The 21,218-nt window shown below is 35.8% G+C and overlaps 3 protein-coding genes and 1 pseudogene across 3 annotated transcripts in view; 3 read left to right on the plus strand and 1 right to left on the minus strand.

The window, feature by feature from the left end:
• The first annotated feature begins 2,830 nt into the window (after window positions 1-2,830).
• LOC128544870 (heat shock 70 kDa protein 1-like) lies at window positions 2,831-5,508 on the plus strand (annotated as a pseudogene).
• Window positions 5,509-8,280: 2,772 nt separating this feature from the next.
• hsd17b1 (hydroxysteroid (17-beta) dehydrogenase 1) lies at window positions 8,281-10,502 on the plus strand. Its single transcript, XM_053515170.1, has 6 exons — window positions 8,281-8,416; window positions 8,552-8,713; window positions 9,151-9,330; window positions 9,428-9,521; window positions 9,736-9,916; window positions 10,116-10,502. Exons 1-6 carry the CDS (start codon window positions 8,320-8,322, stop codon window positions 10,284-10,286), a joined length of 885 nt encoding a protein of 294 aa, XP_053371145.1. The 5' UTR covers window positions 8,281-8,319; the 3' UTR covers window positions 10,287-10,502.
• Window positions 10,503-13,713: 3,211 nt separating this feature from the next.
• si:ch73-141c7.1 (coenzyme Q-binding protein COQ10 homolog, mitochondrial) lies at window positions 13,714-20,613 on the plus strand. Its single transcript, XM_053514679.1, has 5 exons — window positions 13,714-13,845; window positions 15,396-15,548; window positions 16,177-16,369; window positions 17,449-17,550; window positions 18,920-20,613. The coding sequence occupies exons 1-5, from the start codon at window positions 13,754-13,756 to the stop codon at window positions 19,070-19,072; spliced, it is 693 nt and encodes a 230-aa protein (XP_053370654.1). The 5' UTR covers window positions 13,714-13,753; the 3' UTR covers window positions 19,073-20,613.
• The window catches only part of aclya (ATP citrate lyase a), a 31,947-nt gene continuing 31,204 nt past the window's right edge, over window positions 20,476-21,218 (minus strand). Inside the window, exon 28 of the mRNA XM_053514678.1 lies at window positions 20,476-21,171. Within this exon, the coding sequence (XP_053370653.1) occupies window positions 21,077-21,171 (95 nt within the window). The 3' untranslated portion in view covers window positions 20,476-21,076. The remainder of the gene's footprint in view (window positions 21,172-21,218) is intronic.

Below are 21,218 nucleotides of genomic sequence, written 5' to 3' on the forward strand. Positions count from 1 at the left end.
TTTTCGGACAAATTATTTAGATAGAATTTTATAATGATCAATAAACAATATTTATTGAACTGTGAAAAATCTGCAGTGTATGACTCATTGTTAAATTGTAATAAAATGAGACAAACAATTACGCAACAGTGTTTTTTTTATTTTACTATAAAGTGGTAATTTAGTATAAATGTTTTACAATTTGCATAAGTCACTATATGATTATGTGATGCTTATTTGATTAGCACACAGTAATGACATTATCGTGGTTGATTTGGACAGCAGGGGTCAGTGTTGATCTACAGTTTCTAGCACAGTTTGGCATCTTTTCTAATTCCCATTTTATGGTTTGTATGTATTCAGAATTTACATTGTGTGTACAGAATTGACATCATGTATATATAATAAACCATCTGGGCTTTTATGAAATATTATATGAAATAATTTTAGGAATTATTTGCTTTCCATCAAAAGTACGTTTAAAAAGTATTTATTTCATAAGAGAGTAAAGAAATTATAAAAATAGTTATCATTCTGGTCATAATTGAGTAGGCTACATACAAAATCACTTAAATGCAAATGTGTTTTATGCTGGGTATGTTGAATAGTGCATCCCATGCTATATTTTGTTACATTCTTAAACTGGTACACGATAGTTCTTTGTAGATTTTAAACATTCAGCATTTAATTTTTACCACTTCGATTTTCCTGAAAAGTTATATAGATAGACTATAGTTATATATATAGTTTCATATAGTTATATGAATAAAATTTTGTAATAACACTTAATAAACAATAGTCACTAAACTGGAAAAAGTGTAAATTGTGCTGATCTGTGAATTTCCATGATGTCACGTATAAGTCATAGTTACTGTATATTGCAATAAAATTATACAAACAATTAAGTAAGAATGAGCATTTTATTTTATTATTATAAAGTGTGTTAATTAAAGTCACGTAAAAAAGCCATTGTTTGTGCTTCAACTCTTATAAATGTCAGTATATGTTTATATCATGTTTCACTATCTAATATCATTTTTGAAATACAGTAATAATTTAAACTGTCAATCTACATTTTAACTAAAACTTAGCTAGGCTTGAGTATACCATATAATATGCTGATAAATGATAACTCATACTAGTCTGACGTTAAAAAGGTAAATCATAAAATAAAATGAGGATCAGTTACAGTATCTCTTCAGACACCTTCTGGTTGGCAAAAAAAATCATCTTATACAAATTATATAATTGCAAATAACTCTCATATCACTTTTTTTTCATAAAAAAAAAATTACTTTCTTAAAACTGCTCCCATCAAGAAGCCATCACGCCGGACACCGTTTCAGTCACAACCTTTGCATTTCATCCTGGCTTACGACCAACACTGCATGCAGTGGCTGGGTAATATGGGGTGTGGCACCTCACTAATGGCAGGGCTCAAACCCGGATTGTCAAATTCCCAAACCAACAGCCTAGAGCCCTAGAGCCGCTGTCTGGGTCACCGGAGTCAACACCCTCAATTTTTTCCTTAAAGAAAGAGTATTACGGGATGGTTACATTATACTGTATATTTCTTTCTAAAATGAGATTAAATTGTTTGATGAAAAACCTTTAGTTTTATGTGTATTTATGTGTAGGCATACACTAGTGCAGTTTGGCAAATTGCCACTTGATTGATTTAACTTGTAAATTGTAAATTGAAGTACATTTAGAGGACTTTTGCGATTTGTGTCTGTGTGTGTTAATATGTACCCATCAAGTTATTTTACTGCATTTTGTATTTACTGTAATAGGTCTTCATTGTCTTTATACATGACCTTTACACAATGACAATATTGTTGAATCTAATCTAATCTAATCTAATCTCATTATGGCTTTGTCTAAATATGGGTTTATTTAATTAAAGGTACCACTGTGCTCTAAACAGACTGCTGAAGAATAGTGAAATTGTTCACAAAGTAGAAAGAAAAGGAATTGAACTATGATTCTGGCACATTTCCATTTGTCTTCATACTCTAATGTTGCAATGTGTACTTGAACCAGTGGAAAAGTTATCTTTATTTAAAAACATTTATTATTAGCCATAAAAAGAAACATAAATATGTACATTGTCTGCATGATATTTTCTATAATGGTAAATGCACAGATATGGTGGATGAATACTTAATTCATTTACCTTCAATGAACTGATTTAAACTTGTTGAGCTAATTTTAAACAATTATTTTTAGTCAGTCAGTTAATATGATGGGAATTTTAATATTAATTACAATTTATATAAAATCATGTCAGTTACAGAAAGGCTTGGATGATGATTGATGAGTGGTTCTAATTTAAATTTTTAGTATGAGAAAATTCATAGATAGATAGATAGATAGATAGATAGATAGATAGATAGATAGATAGATACAGACAATCCCTTATGAGTATGAAATATAACATCCATTTTTATAGTATGCTTTACATACAGACATTGTGCTTATCTATTTAAAAGTAATAATATTAACAACTAATATTGCAAACATTTCTGCTACATGTCAGGTGGTTTCCAAACTTTTTCTATTTTGTATTTGTGTCTTTACATTATATCTTGGGATCTATACTTTACATCAGATCATGCAGTAACAGAAAAGAGAAACGGTCCCGAACTCTCTAGAAATTTCTCCTCTGTTCCGGGTAGAATGGTATGTTCCTGAACAGGAGGTGGGCGGGATTTAGTTAGGCGGGTAACCTCTGATTGGTCGGTTTCTCACGAGCTTTGGAGAAGCGTCTAGAAAGAGCGAGAGGCGATTGGCTGAGTCTTCTGGTGAGTATAAAAGCAAGAATGAAAGCGCGTGCAACAAACAGCCGTCTACGACTAGTGAGAGCTGCAGCACCAGAGAGGACCACTGAGTCAGATTGAATAAGAGACACATAATCTTCATATATTACAGGAGTCTAAGAACTGTAAGTACTATTTATTATCATTATTATTAATGCCGTTATATGACAGGATTTGTAATCTTTTTAAAACACATATTAGTTATCAGGTTACTGGACAGTATAGTATTATGTACTGTGTAAAACTTTTAAAAAATAATTTTCTTTTAGTGGAAGAATAAATCATAATTTATGTAATAACTGAAATTTTGAAATTGGGGAGCTCAAATAATAAACAGTTGTAGACAGTTGTGTGTTTCTGTGTTTGATTTAAACATCATTTAATATTTAACTAGCTAAAATTTGTTATATGTATAAATGTATGTTACATGTCACTGACCTGGCTTTTTTTTTTTTTTTGTCTATGTAATTTCTAGATATTTGACAAAACAATCAAGATGTCATCTGCTAAAGGAGTTGCTATTGGGATTGACCTGGGCACCACCTACTCCTGTGTGGGGGTGTTTCAGCATGGAAAAGTGGAGATCATTGCTAATGACCAGGGAAACAGAACAACACCCAGCTACGTGGCCTTCACAGACACAGAGAGACTGATCGGAGATGCCGCAAAAAACCAAGTGGCCATTAACCCCAACAACACAGTGTTTGATGCCAAGCTGCTGATTGGCAGGAAGTTTGACGATCCAGTCGTACAGTCTGACATGAAGCACTGGCCTTTCCAAGTGACAAGCGATGGAGGCAAGACGAAGGTTCAAGTCGAGTACAAAGGAGAGAAGAAATCCTTTAACCCTGAAGAGATCTCCTCCATGGTTCTTGTGAAAATGAAGGAAATCGCTGAGGCCTATCTGGGACAGAAGGTGACAAATGCCGTTATAACTGTTCCTGCCTACTTCAACGACTCTCAGAGACAGGCCACTAAAGACGCTGGAGTGATTGCTGGACTGAACGTCCTGAGGATCATCAATGAGCCCACAGCTGCAGCGATCGCCTACGGCCTGGACAAAAGCAAGAAAGGAGAGCGCAATGTCCTGATCTTTGACCTGGGAGGTGGTACCTTCGATGTGTCCATCCTAACCATTGAAGACGGCATCTTTGAAGTGAAGTCCACAGCAGGAGACACTCACCTAGGTGGAGAAGACTTTGACAACCGTATGGTCAACCATTTTGTGGAGGAATTCAAGAGGAAGCACAAGAAAGACATCAGCCAGAACAAGCGAGCCTTGAGAAGGCTGCGTACAGCATATGAAAGAGCCAAAAGAACCCTGTCCTCCAGCTCTCAAGCCAGCATCGAAATCGACTCCCTGTATGAAGGCACCGACTTTTACACCTCCATCACAAGAGCACGCTTTGAAGAGTTGTGTTCAGATCTGTTCAGAGGAACACTAGAGCCAGTGGAGAAAGCCCTGAGAGATGCCAAGATGGACAAATCCCAGATCCATGAAGTTGTCCTGGTTGGAGGTTCTACGAGAATCCCCAAGATCCAGAAACTTCTGCAGGACTTCTTTAATGGACGGGAGCTGAACAAAAGCATTAATCCAGACGAGGCGGTGGCTTATGGTGCTGCAGTTCAGGCGGCCATCCTCATGGGTGACACCTCTGGAAACGTCCAAGACCTGCTGCTGCTGGATGTGGCTCCACTGTCCCTTGGCATTGAGACAGCAGGAGGAGTCATGACCCCTCTCATCAAACGCAACACCACCATCCCCACAAAACAGACACAAATCTTCAGCACCTACGCAGACAACCAGCCCGGGGTTTTGATCCAGGTGTATGAAGGTGAGAGAGCCATGACCAAAGACAACAACCTGCTCGGAAAGTTTGATCTGACGGGCATCCCACCCGCACCTCGTGGAGTTCCTCAGATCGAAGTGACCTTTGACATCGATGCCAACGGCATTCTGAACATGTCTGCTGTGGACAAAAGCACCGGCAAAGAGAACAAGATCACCATCACCAATGACAAGGGCAGGCTAAGCAAGGAGGACATTGAGAGGATGGTGCAGGAAGCAGATAAGTACAAAGCAGAGGATGATCTTCAGAGAGAAAAGATTGCAGCCAAGAACTCCCTGGAGTCATATGCTGAAAAACAGTGTGGAAGATGAAAGCTTGAAAGGCAAAATCAGTGAAGATGACAAGAAGAAAGTAATTGAGAAGTGTAACGAGGCCATTACCTGGCTGGAGAACAACCAGCTGGCAGAAAAGGAAGAGTTTGAACATAGGCAGAAGGAACTGGAGAAAGTCTGCAACCCCATCATTACTAAGCTGTACCAGGGAGGGATGCCAGCGGGAAGCTGTGGAGCTCAGGCACGATCCGCTTCAGGAGCAAACAGCCAGGGACCAACTATTGAAGAAGTGGATTAAAAATAACTTATATGGACTTAAGTCGACGTCTATGTACAAGTAATGTTATTTACTATAAAATGGTTACATGCAGGACGTAACTAATATGTTTCTCATACAAGATATAATATTGTACTTAACTTGTGCCAAATAAACCTGGAGCTACAAGTAGTTATGCTGTAGATCTTAGTTTGGGTTTGTATTTGTGTATTTTCGTTAACAGCTAACAAATCTGTTACTGTTTTATGCTGACAATGATTCCAAGTTCAAAATTCTAATTCAAATTTTATTTGTCACGTACACAGTCATACACAGTACGATATGCAGTGAAATGCTTGAATGCTTGATGTTGAATAGTTGAATAGTTAGATATTATATAGCCATGCTATAATGTTGCTACATTCTTACACTGGTACAAGGTACTTTTTTAGTTTTCTCATTTAAAATTTACTACTTTGGATTTTCCTGAGAAATTATTCAGATAGAAATTTTATAATAATCAATAAACATTATTTACTGAACTTTGTGGTAAATGACTCATTGTTAAATTGTAATAAAATGAGACAAACAATTAAGCGACAATAATAATTTTATTTTAGTATAAAGTGCCCATCTTTTTAGATTTATAAAATTTATTTATAATTTAGTCTGGATTACAGAGCGCTCATGATTAAAGTGATCCCTTTAGGGTTTATTAATTATTGCTATATTGATTGAATTGTTTGATTTCCATTAAAAATAAGTTTATAAAGTATTTATTTCATGAGGGAGTAAAGAAATCATAAGAAAGTTATTTATTATATTAGTCATAAGTGAGTCGGCTACATATAAAAATATTTTAAATGCAATTGTGTTTGTTATGCTGGGTACAGTGTAAATAATGCGTCCCATGCTATATTTTGTTACATTCTTACACTGGTACGAGATAGTTCTTTGTGGTTTTTAAACATTTGATCCTTACCAGTTTTTTATTTTCCTAAAAATTATATAGATAGAATTTTGTAATACCACTTAATAAAAAATATTCACTAAACTGAATTGATATAAAATATTCTGATCTGTCAATTTCCATGATGTGATGTAAGTAATTGTTACATTGTAATAAAATGATACAAACAATTAAGCAAGAATGAGCATTTTATTTTAATATAAAGTGTGTTTATTAAAGTCACATAAGAAAAAGCCAGTGTTTGTGCTTCAAATCTTATAAAACTCAGTACAGTGGAACCTTGGATTATGAGCATAATTTGTTGCTGAGCGCAACTACCACATAGAGGATTAAGAGTTGCTAGCGGTAAAATTTACGTTGGAGCTCTTCTTGTCCTTGGCGCCATTGGCTTGATGGGGCTCAGCACCCTTTCTGTGTTCTCACAAACCACATAAACCTGGAATATCTCCAGCAGGCTAAACGGCTCATCTTTTAGCAGAAGTGATGGATCTGTTTTTTAATAGATTCCAATTTCTCTTGTCTTACAGACCCAGCACCAAGAATGTCAAACCTGGTGCCCTGTCCCGAGCGTTCTCTCCCGAGACACATGAGAAACCATTGACCTTGATTATTCCAAGGTCAAGGATTACCGGGTGCTCTGGTTTCCTCCAAAAGGTTAATTGGCATTCTAAAATTGCCCATTATATGTGTGTGTAAGTGCCCTATGATGGATTGGCACCCTGTCCAGGGTGTACCCCATCTTGTACCCTAAGTTGACTGGGATAGGCTCCAGACCCCTTGCAACCATGTACAGGATTAAGCGGTCAAAAAGATGAATAAAAAATAAATAGTAGCAAGAATATAGTTAATAAATATGGACAGCTGAGGGCAGTATTAGCTCATTGTTGCTGACTCCATGGCAGAGGTTTTATTTTCCGACTGCTAGGGTCTGTTTGACCCAATGTAGTAATAGTTTGAAAAAAAAAAAATCTTGAATTTCGTTAAATAGCACTATTATATTTTATGACTTCTTGTATCACATCGCTATGTGTATCTATGTGCATCGCTATATACTGTACTACCATTCAAAAGTTTGGGGTCACTTACTAATTTCTTTGTTTTTGTTTTGTGATTTATTTTCTACATTCTACAACAATACTGGAGATTTCAAAACTATAAAATAACACATATGGAATTAGGTAATTACGTAACAACAAGAAAAACAACAGTTAGTTGTTATTTTAAGACACAGAGGTCAGACTTTCTGTAATAGTTCTTGCAAGAACAGTATTGTCAAGTGCATTTGCAAAATCCGTCAAGCACCATAATGAAACTGGCTCTCATGAAGGCCATCCCAGGAGGGCGAGACCTACTTCTGCCGCAGACGAGAAGTTCATTTACAGGTAAAAATGACCAATTAACAGCAGCTCAGATTAGAGACCTTATGAAGTCTTTACAGAGCATAAGTAGCAGAAACATCTCACCATTAACTGTTCAAAGGAGATTAATGCATTTTTTGGACACCTTCAGCATTCCTTTACAATGTAGAAAGAAATAAAAATCAGGAACGATCATGGAGTTAGAAAGTGACCCCAACCTTTAAAACGGTAGTGTGTATGTATGTGTGTGTGTATATATATATATATATATATATATATATATATATATAGAGAGAGAGAGAGAGAGAGAGAATGTGTTTTTGTATAGATGTTGTTCCTTTCCGCAAAATTTCCCCTTAAATTATTCTTTCATTCAAGTTGATTAGGTTAAATAAATGATTTAATTGTTGCTTTTAATTTGTATTTAATGCTATAATTTTAGAAGTTTAATTTTTTTGGTCTATTTCTACATTTCAGTACATTTTGTGCTTTACCTAGAGATACAGTATAGACAAAGAAACAGAAACTGTTCAAAAAAGAGAGAGAAAAACGACTTGTGTGTGCAGTGCACCTGTGTGGCTATTTAAGCAGTGCAAATGTAAAACCCAAAATGTTTGCTTTTAAGTTGACCTTGTAATCGTAAGGAATCCTAAAACATCCTTCCAGTGTTTGAAAGGAAAAGACACAACAGCCAGCAGCTGAGAAAAACATCTCACCTCCTGCAACCGTTACCAGCATTCCTGCTCGCATGCTCTGCCCTGTTGCTCTATCTTTTTCCTTCTCTGGCACTGTGAACAAACTTTGGAGTGGTTCTGATGGAGCAGAAGGTAGTTCTCATCACCGGCTGCTCGTCAGGAATCGGGCTCAGTCTAGCCATACACCTCGCATCAGATCCATCTAAAACATACAAAGGTAAATATTCACTGAATGATTAATGTGCTGGACTTGTATCTGGATTTGTCTGCTGTTGTGTATTATTATTATTATTATTTAAATTTTTATTATTATTGTTAGATGGAACTCTTTTGCTTTGTGGATGTTGTTTAGTTTATGCCACCATGCGTAATCTTGATAAGAAGCAGCGCTTGCTGGAGAGTGTGAGGGACCTACACAACGACACCATGGCTGTTCTGCAGATGGACATCACAAACCAGCAGTCCATAAAGATGGTCCAAAGAAGCATCACCGAGGGCCGAGTGGACATCCTGGGTGAGAGAACAAAATAAGGCATAGAACAAAACCTTTTCTATCCTCACTTTGAAATTTTTTTACAGTGGTTTGCATTTTATAAACATTCATATTATTATAAACCATCATGGAATTACAGTCTATCAGCAGAATGAGAAAGCAATGAGTTTATAAAAGTTGCAAAGCATTTTTACCTAATTCTAAGGAAATTTCATTAAATTTATGGACATAACCCTATTAATCAGTTTCCCTCTGTGTGCAATCCAAAACCTTTACCAAACCTTCAAGGGTTTTTCCCATTAAAAATGATTGCAAATAGAAGTTATTAGGTTTATTTAAAAAAAAAAAAAATCCTAACTATCCAAAGAATCTTAAAGGAATTGATTTATTTTTTTACATTTCTGATATTAATTGTCTGATGTTCTCTCTCTCTCTCTCTCTCTCTTTCTCTCTCTCAGTGTGTAATGCAGGTGTGGGGCTGATGGGCCCCCTGGAAGCACAATCAGAAGACCTTATGAGAGGAATCTTAGAGGTGAATCTGTTGGGTACAATCCGCACCATCCAGACCTTCCTACCCGACATGAAGAGGAGGAGACAAGGACGGATCCTGGTCACAGGCAGTATGGGAGGGCTACAAGGTGAGAAATAAAAAATGAATAAATAAAATACTTTTGCGTCTTTTGGAGTGAAAGCTTTTGACAAACCTTTGTTTGACATTGTTTGTGTCTATCTCAGGTCTTCCCTTTAATGAGGTGTACTGCGCCAGCAAATTTGCAGTAGAGGGTGTCTGTGAGAGTCTGGCCATCCTGCTACAACAGTTTAATATTCCGTGAGTTCTCTCTATGTATTGAAGTGTTACTGACAAATACGAACTCTTTCTATGAAACTCGAACACTACAAACATAATACTAAATACTTAATTCCAAGATTTAAGTCCTACACATTAGTCCGATGTATGATCTATACGTCTTTCAAATTATTGTCTGGAACTCTACAGTTCTATACTATGCACTATGTACTCTATACATTTTCTCGCCATGCAGTGTGAGTCTGATAGAGTGTGGGCCGGTGAACACTGACTTCTTGAGGAACCTGAAGAAGACAGACTTGAGTGACGAGTCTGTGGAGGTGGACGCACACACACGGCATCTATATGAGAGGTACCTGCAGCACTGCAAGAAAATGTTTCAGAATGCAGCACAGGACACTGAAGATATCATTCAGGTGAGCCCAGGTGTAGAGACAGGATGTACAGTAAATACATTATGATGCTGACTGCAAAAAGAAATCCACATTTTTGTATAGTGTGAAGTACAGTGTGTTTCAGATTGGATATAATATATACTCTATACCATCTATTTCTCAGCATATACTGTACAGTAGTATATATTTTTATTCTACATCTCCTCTGGTTGTCCTTTAGGTCTATATGGAGGTGATCCAGGCTCAGAGTCCCGTCTTCAGATACTACACTAACAGCGCTCTTCTCCCTCTGAGTAGCCTCAAGCTCACAGCTCTCGATGGTTCACAATACATCCGAGCCATGAGTAAGTTTATATTCTCACCTGATGAGAATGCAGACGCACAGAAATAAGAGCGCACCTCAGGATCAAGGTGTACAGTTTCATTTTATGCAGTGAAGTTTTGCAATATGGCCTAGATTCAATCAGTTCTATCCTCTTGAATGAGATTGTTGTACTGCAAACTCTTATATTTTAAAACATGCCTACTGTCTTGCTTATAACACATGCTTACATGTAAAAAGAATAAATCATGTTCTACATGGATGCAAATGTATAACCAAAATGTTTTCCGATTGAAATAAAAAAATTATATATTCCAGAATTGCAGCTCATTTTTAATTTATACCGTAATTTAGTGGAATGTCCAGGTTTCTAGACATGAGTTGGCTACAGGGGAAGAAGTGCACACTAATTAGCTTACTGTATATGTCACTATTCATTTGCAAAATACATTATATGTTAAGACAAAAATAGCAGTTACATTACTGTACTGATTGTATAGTTGACTTAAATCAAGGTAAATTCAATCTGACTTATGCTTTATGCTTATGCTTTATGCCTAAATTAATTATGCTTTAATTTGTCATCAGGCAGACAAAAACAAAAATAAAGCACGTACACAAATCTAACTGCTCAGTGCCTTTTTGAAACAAATCTGTGGTGTTTATGATAGAGGCAGAGCCGCAATTCCAAAAAGCCTCCACAAGCTATGAAATGAAGTATTAAATCAGTGTTCATTGTTGTGTAGTTCAATGTGATGATAATTGTCTCTTTCTTTCTTCTTTAAGTCAAAGCCGAATCACTTTACTGCTGAGGCTGCTTTCATTTTCATAAAGACTTTATATAACTTGTTTACATTTAGTTTCTTAGGAAAACCGTCTTACATCAATTTAATGAACCTATTGACTTAGTTATCTACTAACTTAGATACTGATTCAACACCACAGAAGCAAGTTGCATGTTATTAATGAGTTGTTTTTAATTTTTTTAATAACTAGAGTCATACATAATTATGAGACAGTAGGGATAATTACAAGATAACGTATACAATTTTGATTCTTCAGTGAATTAAATGTGCATCAATACAATATAAACCTATCTGTATCCACCCATCTTAGGAACCCCTGTAGTCCAACTAAGGATTGACCATTTTTTTATAACAGTGGTATGACCTCTGGTCAACATTCACTCACTACAGGCATATATTATATTATATTATACCAAAACTGTTTCTGAACGCTAGTATATTTAATATATTAAAATTATTTAAAATTAGTTCATAAATTCAAGTCAACATAAATAACCCATCTCACATTACTCCCTTAAATTAACTACTCAACTTTATCTCTTGTTCGTCCTTTTTTCAGTGAATTAGTTTTGGTCATCTTTCCCAGCAAGTAAAGTCACGTCCATGGGAAACAGTATGTTCTAACTCAAGGTCTGAACAAAATCTAACCAACTATATCTTGCCCTTGTTATGTCTGTTGAATTCCTGAATGATTGCAATACAGAGGAGTTTTTTCAGTACACTGATACTCCACCTTCACCTGTGATTAGGAGGCAACAGGGGACGCTGTTATGCTCTGCACAGAGGTAAAGCGTTCATTAAAATGGCTAAACACTAGACCGTTCATTAAACAAGCTATTCTCAAATAGACAATTTTTTTTAGAAAATTCAATTATGAATAAATGAAAATATATTGAATTAGCAAAAACAAGTCAATCATTTTGTAGGGAGGATGCATTCGTCCATCTAGGAACCTCTGTAGTCCAATTATGGTGCATGGAAGGAAATGATGACCATTGTATTTATTTCTACTTTTACGGCCATGGTAGTTCCTTCAGCCAACATTTACACACCCATTTAAATGAGCAGTTTGGGATCTTACCTGTGGCTTGTGTCCACTTTTGGCATTACTGGGTGTTGTAATGTGTAGGGGTAAAGCCAGGCTCTTGATGGTATGTTCAAGTCTTTAATCATAAATGACACTGTTCAGCAAAGTTCCACTATGTTACAAAATCACTTAAAGCATGGACTGTATATTGATTACTTTTGGAAATAAAATCTGTAAACATTTAGAGCAAAACTACTTTTTGTTTTGTGTCAGGCAGTGTAAAAAAATGAAGCAGATCTTAAATAAACTTACTTAAGTAACATATTTCATCCCAACTGACATATGACACTTTAACCAGATAGATATCTGCATAATTGCAAGCAGGGCTGGTCCTGGGTCTGTTGTTGCCCTAGGCGAGTTGTTGCATTGGCATGTGTCATTTGGCGCCCTAGGCTACTGACTGTATCTCCTATACCACGGGCCGGCCCTGATTACAAGATAAAGTCTGTTTAAAAGTATCCTCAAACATGATGTGCATTTGCTCAGGACACTAAAGACTATTTGTATTCTGTCCCGTGGTAGAAAATTGCCTTGGACTTAATCTCTCTAGTATGAGTTTGCTAATTTAAGCACAGTTCCTTATATTATTTGTAAAGTACATTATATCTACATTAACAGTTTAAAGATGCATGTTAAATGTACAAGAGATAAAGGCTATCCCTGCTATAAGAAGGGTACAACTTAGTTAGTCCCGAATATAAATGAATAAGGACATTAAACTCTAACAATTAGTTTAGAAAACCTTGATTGACGTGTTTTTTATTTCCTTCTTCTCTTTCTGTCTATTTCATAAAAAAAAAATTTCACAAATACAAGTTCTTGGTAAAAGTTATGGTAAGAACCTTAAAGCACCATCTAGTTTACAACAATACAGAAATAAAAGCACTTTATCATCATGGAAAATCACATTAAAGTAAAACACACACACACACACACACACACACAAGGGAAAGGAAAGCCAGTAAGTTACCTATCTGAATCATTAAAAAAATATATTTATTATTTATTAAATATAAATTCATATTTTCTTATATAATGTCATGTTAAATGTTCATTGTAATGGTATGTGTGTAAGAAACATGAAAAATAAAATGGTCTGTTGTTCTATTCTGTTAGAATATGTATTTTTCATTGTTTTGATTGGCCGCTAGTTCTTACTTGTTAATTCAACGTATAACTGGCTCTTATTATTTGTATGTGTATACAATCTTTCTACATTTGTATCTACCTGAAGTCATAAAGTCTGAGTTATTATTATAAATTGTGTGTATGAGTGTGTGTATAGGTGTGAACAAAAATAATTTAAAATTTAATTATGTCACAGGTTTAAAAAATTCCCCCCAAAAGGTCACTTTTAAAGATCGAACTATCTTTAATATAATATAATAATAATATATTGAATAAATAACAATTGATATGACGTCATTCTGGAACCGTTATATAATTCGTTCAGTTTTATATTCTTCTTCTTATATAGGTAGGTCGGATAGTATTTCGGGGCGGGGTGTTCTCTACTAACCCCGACCCTTTTTTTTTAAGTGAAGTGTATCGCAGTGTGTGTGTGTGTGTGTGTGTGGTACTCAGTTTATTATCCTCCCAGCCGGCTGGAATAAAGACGGATTACTGTTTGCTACACTGAACTAATGGCAAAAAGATCTGCTCAACACTTTCTCCGAGCTCTTGCTGAGCTGCCTGAGGGTCGGTCCTCCAGTATTTGGAGAAAAAACTCCATCAGGTAACTTTAAGGAAATATGATTTATACAATAAGAATAAACTTGAACTCAGTCATAGTCTAACAAATATTTCTACATAGGAATCTACTGGTTTGTTGCTGATAATTTGTTTGTTAAATGTTCCTATTCTTTGTTTAAATGTTTTTTTTTATATATATATATATATATATATTTTATTATTGCTTTGAATGTTTGCTAGTTCTTACTTATTTATCCAAAGTATAACTGGGTTTTATTATTTCACCTAAAATCTTTACAATCTTTCCGTTTCTGTTTCTATATTAATTTGTGGTCTGAGTTAATGATATTATTTAATTTATTTTATTTTTTTATTAAATTTAATGTTGTGCTAGACGTTAACATATGCCAGACCTTTTAAAATACTATAGCTATCTTTATTCAGATCAGTCGCCTTTCGGCCAAAATTGCATTCCACGTCTCCATGGTTTCGGATTATTTAAAGACGTATTTTTAAGGAAGTGGGCTCTGATTGGCTGCAGGGTGGAAAAACGTGACCTGTGATTGGGTGTTGCGCTCTTTGATTAATTCCACTCTGCCACCAGTGTGAGGCGCTGTTTGCCCCAGTGTTTTTTCCCGCTAAATGCAGTGTTTTACCGTCTAGTTAAATGCAATAAATTAGCAAATTTTCTTTTTACTATAATAAAACAGCTTTTTATTCATGTCAACAATACCTTTTTACTTTAATTAAAAATCTGAGATTTGGTCAAAACATGATTTGAGGGGCGTTCAAGTCAAATCAGGACTTCTGACTTTATGTATTTCTCTCCATAATCCCCTTTTACACTAATGCACTTATCCCAGGGTTTCACTAGTGCTTGGATACATCAAGGTAGAAGGTTAGGTTAGGACTGTACAGGGAATGTGGCGATAACTTCCATCACCATACTGTGCTTGAAGTCTTTTGTGAACTTCAGTCGTTTTTATACATTCATTCACGAGAAATTTCATCACAAATCCCAGTTTGACGTGAACACTCCTTGTATATTTAAATTACATATTTTAAACAACATAACACAATTACTATCCTAACATAATTTATTACTTAAAAACGTACAAATATTACAAGAAACTATAAATAAGATTTAAGATTCAAAGAACATTTCTTAAACAATGCTTAAACAATGCACCTAATATACAAATATACCATATTGTGCCTATTAGACGACTATCACCTTCATTATACAAAAACGACACCTAGATATTATTATTCATAGGTTAAAAATATCTACAATGTTAAAAGATCTTCTTTGATTTTTCTTTTTTGTTAGGTTCATAATAGTTATTGTTCTACAATAGCTGGATACAATTTATTAGAAAAGGTTTGTCTTGAATTCAGACAATTCAGAACCTGAGCAGTCTTCTTGATTTATATAAACTCCCATACTCGTGTATATATATATATATATATATATATATATATATATATATATATTACTATTACAGTACGTGAATGTTATATTGTGGAAACTTTAGCCTAATTGAATGTTGTATATAATGTCATTTTATAAATGTATTTTTTTTTTTTTACCAGACATGTGAGCTCGTGTGGTGTGTTAGCAACAAGCAGTAACAGGTTAAAGCTGTTTCCCGTGACGATACACACCATCCCCGCTCGCAAGTTCATTAACCTGGCTGCCCCCGTCATAGCACGAAAAGTGGAGTACTCTGAGAATAGGACTATTGAGTAAGTGTGTATACACACACACACACACACACACAAACACACAAACTAAATTTTGTATATACAAGCAGGTGTAGCATGTCTGAATTGGTCACTCTCACACACACAAGGACCACGCGACCATGCAGGGATGAAATTCAGTGCTTTCTTTATTTCTGCAACAAGGAGAAATAATCAGGGGGTGAAACAGGCGACAACTTCTCCCTCTCTGGCACACACACAGAGTCATTCACAGGGAGAACCGTATAACACATGCGCTCGTTAGCCTCGCACACAGGTAGACTGAGGCAATCAACGTCGCATGCAGAGAAAGCCTGAAGTGTCCAGCTAATATCGCTCCCCCCACCAAACAAAACCTCGGCAACAGAGTTCCACTACTTTAACATTATTTTCCTTTGTGAACAATCACCGAAGAACAAGAATTCGTGAAGTTCATTAAACTAATAAAACAAAACGGAAGAGAGTTAAAACATCATGGACAATAAAATAAAAGTGAAAGAATAAAAATAAAATTAATAATTATACAAATAAGAAAGGGAAAAGCAAAACAAGCAAGATTAAATCAATGTATTATTCACACCAGTTACACAGGCCTTATCAAAAAATTAACAAATGAAGCGTTTCTCTCTAGATACTCAGTGGAACAGATCTACAGTATAGTAGCCAACGTGGACAAGTATCAGCAGTTTGTGCCATGGTGCAAGAGGTCAAAGGTCATAAGACAGAAGAATGGGGATGTGCAGGCACAGCTGGAAATTGGATTCCCTCCTGTCATTGAACGCTATGTGTCTGAGGTCACTGTCATCCCCAACTACCAAGTCAGGGTAAGGACAAATTTGTTGTGAAAATGAATATAGGCGATATTTCTCTTTAAACTCCCAACACATTTAGCTATGGGGTCACTTGAGCAAGGTCCTTAACTCTCAATTGCTCAGATGTATAATGAGATAAAAATGCAAGTCGCTCTGGAGCGTCTGCCAAATGCCGTAAATGTTACTCACCTTAAACTTGGTATATTAGTAAATATGGGGTATGGCTGAATGATCAGCACTGTCACGTCACACCTCCAGGGTTGAAATCTCTTCTCTGGTCGGTGTGTGTGGAGTTTCAATGTTCTTCTTGTTAAAGTTAAAATGCATTCATGATTAAGGCAAGTTTGTTTGCCTGTGTGTTGCACTGGGTTGGCACCCCCTCCAGGGTGTACCATGCCTTGTGCACTGAGCTCCCTGATATGGCCACCAGCCATTAACATAACGGCATAAGCGGTATGGAACATGAATGGTATGATAAATGTGCTGAAACCCTAGAGCAGGTAGTCAGAAGTGGTAGAACAATGTGGCAGGACATGAGGTTACTGTAACATTATGCAATCAGATGGGGTTCAAGTTGCAGGATGAGTTAAAAGATTTTAATCTAAACTGCATACAAAAGTGAATGCTATAAACAGTACTGTATAATGCTCTCATCTAAATGTAAAGTATAACAAACAGAATATTTATTATATTTGTCTGTATAGTCAGTTCGATTTTCGATTGTTCACTAATTAAAGGTTAGTTATTTTATATTTCTGTGTCAAAGTGTTTAGTTTTAATATACATACAAAACAGACTGAGGAATTATTTCATAGATAATCCTTTGCTATATTTAATTTACATTAATGCGTTGTACTTGTTTGAAACCTTTCCCCCAGTGTCCCTTTTAATCATTGTTGTTGACTTTACCCAGTGAAAATAAGCACACGGTGAACCTGAAAAATTGCGAAAGTGTCCTGGGTCAAAATGAGATCACGTGTGACGCATACAAACGACAGTTTACACTATATACAGCCATTGATTATCTAATTTTGAGTTTTGTTATAACTGGGTGTGACGTGTGTTTGCATGTGTGTGTTATTACATTATAGGCTGTGTGTACAGACGGGTCACTCTTTAGGCACCTTGATACTCTGTGGCGGTTCACACCTGCTTCTGGGAACCAGGGAGGCTCCTGTGACTTGGAGTTCTATGTAAGTTTGGCAAATTTAAACAAGTAAAGACTTAAGTGTCCACCAAAACACATACACACAAAGCATGCATGCATTTATCTATCTATCTATCTATCTATCTATCTATCTATCTATCTATCTATCTATCTACTGTATCTACTTGTCTGTATGTCTATTAATTATTGTAATAGATGGAAAGGGACAATCTGGATCACTGTAATTAGGTACTTTTAGCACAGTACATTTTTTAGAGTTCATACTAATGTCTAAAAATTATGTAATTCTAGAGTGATTTACCAGTATTTTCCACCAATCTAGTGCTTTAGTACATAATTAATTTTGTCTGCTGGAAATCTGAGACTGAAAAAAAAATTGACTTGATAAAACACCTGTTTTTCCCCTTATTCAATTATCAATAGTGACATCATAAAAATAATATTTTTTAAAAACAACTATATTTTGTCTCTGTTTCATGTCCTCAGACTTTATTTTCTCAGCTCACATCTGAACTGACTGTAAAGATTAAAAGAGATTAAACGATTATTTTTACCTGGTCGTGTCTTTTTGTCACTGCCCCCAAAATAGCCAGCAGGTCTCAACGCTAATGCAGACTCTGTAACCTGACTATAAATAGGATTACACGGGCAATCTGCACACAGAGAACATGATTACAGATTCTGTATGTGGAGAAATGTACAGTACAATTAAGGCATTACATTTAGGAGACGCCCTTATGCAGAGCAACTTACATTTTTATCTCATTATACATCTGAGTAGTTATGGGCCTTGCTCAAACACCCAACAGGGACAAATTGGTGGTTGTGGGATTTGAACATGGAATCTTCCAAACCATAGTCCAATGCCTTAACTACTGAGCGACCCCAGGCATGGTATAACCCCCGCGGCATGGTCGCATTAGAACATCAACCTCCACAGTATTATATTAATTACATTATAAACATGTATTTTGAAATATTTATGATCAACAGGTTTGATGGAACCAAAAGTTATTTGTATAACACTATTACCAATATATTTTATGAACATTTGTATGAAATGTAAAATTTAACATGGAAATGAATCAAAATAATTAGATTAGATTAGTCAACATAAACATACTGGTAGTATGTGCGTAATGTGAAGTATGTGGCTATTTTTTACATTTTGGGCTTCTGGTTAGATTTTGCAACCCGCCTTCATGCCAGGACAACTGAGCTCAGCTTGTCTAGTCACTTATAGTTTTAAAATAAAGGACTGGGTCAGATGGGACAAAACCAGGGAAAGTGTCAGAGTTTTATTGCCAGTTGCAATCCACATTTCAGCCAGCTACAAAAAGACAAACTGCATTTTTAACGCTTGTTTTTTTTCTTCTCTTTCCTTACCCCTCTAGGTGTCATTTGAGTTCAAGTCCCTGCTCCATGCTCAGTTAGCTACAGTGTTCTTTGATGAGGTGGTTAAACAGATGGTGAACGCTTTCGAGCTCCGAGCTGCCAAGCTTTACGGCCTGCCTCAGGATACCAACAGGAGGATGAGAGCAGCCTGAGAGCGAGATATTCTCAGGGAAAAAAAAAAAAAAAAAAATCACTTTATAAAAGACATTCCAGAAACATAATCACAGTGTTTTAACTCCAGAAGAGGGCTGGCAATATTGTCCGGGATATCGGACAACGCTTCTCAGTGTGCAAATATTTATATGTACAGACACACACAAAATGACTATTTATTTTAATTACAATATTTAATGTATGTAGTATAATATCTTATGGTAAATGTTGTGTGTGTGTGTGTGTGTGTGAGAGAGAGAGAATGAAGTTAAAGAGTGAATGATCAGTGTAATTTAACACTTTTTACAATTATTTAAAAAAAATCAAATATTTCCATTAACTATAAATGGGAATTTCTCCCAGCATGCATTACATTTTTTAAAATTATCTTTATTAAGTCTTTAATTAGACATGTGTGCAGTCTCTTGCCTCAAGACTGAGTTTGTACAAGTTTTTTTTTTTGTTGAGTTTGTTGTGTTTAAAGATGCACAGCACTTTTTGCATATGTTACAGTGAGTGTATGGTTTTACTCTTTATAAGGTTATATTAACTTAAATGCTTCTGCTTTCTGTCTGACATCTGTTGATGTTTCAAGAAAGTTGCATAACGGTTAGATTAACTATTTAGGTGTCCAGTGACCACAGAACCCCTTGGGGAAACCATACTTCCTGTTCTCAAGAGATAATTATGTTGTGGCACGCTCCTGTCTACCCACCAGTCAGGGTTTGCTTCTGCACCCTGTCAACCCGCCACTGACAAATAAACATGTTTATGACCAAGAGGAACCACTTAAATTAAATTTGTAGTAATAATAAAATAAACAGACACACATACAGAGCACCGTAACCATAACATTATAACCACCTGCTGTTCTGACAACTTTCTAAAAGCATTAACCTTTGAAAAAAAAAATGAGTAACTGAATTGCGCCATACACTGCAGTATCAGGACCTGCCAAAAGTGCTCCATAGAAGGTAAAGTGGTGGACTGGCGACAGGGTCATGGCGACAGCCTTGTGAGGAGCAAAGGTTGCCCCATGTAGTCCAATCCAATAGACAAGTTATTGCAACTCAAATTGATGAAAAGGTTAAATCTGGTTCCCTTTAAAATGTGTCAGAACACACAAGTCATCACTGTTATGTTGGCAAAAGCGAGGACTTACTCAATATTAGGCAGGTGGTCATAATGTTATGGCTGATTCCACAAGTATGAAGATCACTGGTTTACTAAAGTGCCCCCTTGTGGAGACTCTTGGAAAGAAATAATTTGATGAATCAAAGCTCACTGTGATGATTTGATACTTTTTAACTTCAAAGCACAAGAAGTTCTTTAAGGTACAAATAAAAGGTACAGAGAGTGCACAGTGTAATTCAGGTGAAACTGTTTTTGTTTATTATTATTATTATTATGTTCAATCATAGACACTTTATTAATTCACAGTTATAGCAGTATGTGGGCGTATTGTCTAACGTTACTTGTTTTGAACACGTACCTTAACTTAGGTGTAAAAAAATAAATAATTAAATGGAATTGCACCACATATTATACAGTAGTTGTTGTTTTTTTTTTGTAAAACATCCAAACAGTACAATAACAATATATTATTTCAACAGACAAGTGTAAACTTTACGGACAATGCCCCAGCACAGTGCACTTTTAAAAATACATTAAAAATAACAACGTGCCTATTTCTAAATGTAGCTATTGCACTAGTTGGTTGCTAATGAATCATGAAGAGAGAGAGATTTAATCCAATGTTTACGCTTCATCGACAGGCTATAGGTAAACTGTAATCATTTTTATAACTACTGTTACGTTTAAATTTATAGTTCTGTAATATCCATGTGATCTTTAACATTTTCGCAGCGTTGCGTCAGCACTACAGGACATTTACGCACATTAAAGCACAACAATTTGCTCACAGTTATGCTGTTTAAGACAGAATGACATGACAAGCTGATCGAAGTGGTGATAAATGTGGTGTGCTGGTGTGGTTTCCATGGTTACATAGACATGTGTTCAGGAAGGACGTAACTGATGTCGTCCCATGGGTGACGGTACAGACCCTGTTTCAGCCGCTTCTGGTCCAGATAATGGCCTGAGGGCAGCAAGAGAGCAAAAGAGGAGCAAAACATTTCAAACCAC

This window comes from Clarias gariepinus, chromosome 16 (assembly GCF_024256425.1).
Source record: "Clarias gariepinus isolate MV-2021 ecotype Netherlands chromosome 16, CGAR_prim_01v2, whole genome shotgun sequence".
Classification (NCBI taxonomy): domain Eukaryota; kingdom Metazoa; phylum Chordata; class Actinopteri; order Siluriformes; family Clariidae; genus Clarias; species Clarias gariepinus.

Bases quoted from the DNA above. Each gene is read 5' to 3' on its own strand.
- si:ch73-141c7.1 (XM_053514679.1), top strand. From the start codon at position 13,754: ATGGCAAAAAGATCTGCTCAACACTTTCTCCGAGCTCTTGCTGAGCTG. The intron at 16,370-17,448 runs GTAAGGACAAAT...ATTACATTATAG, and splicing joins TCCCCAACTACCAAGTCAGG to GCTGTGTGTACAGACGGGTC. The intron at 17,551-18,919 runs GTAAGTTTGGCA...TTACCCCTCTAG, and splicing joins CCTGTGACTTGGAGTTCTAT to GTGTCATTTGAGTTCAAGTC.
- hsd17b1 (XM_053515170.1), top strand. From the start codon at position 8,320: ATGGAGCAGAAGGTAGTTCTCATCACCGGCTGCTCGTCAGGAATCGGG. The intron at 8,714-9,150 runs GTGAGAGAACAA...TCTCTCTCTCAG, and splicing joins GGGCCGAGTGGACATCCTGG to TGTGTAATGCAGGTGTGGGG. The intron at 9,522-9,735 runs GTGAGTTCTCTC...CTCGCCATGCAG, and splicing joins CTACAACAGTTTAATATTCC to TGTGAGTCTGATAGAGTGTG.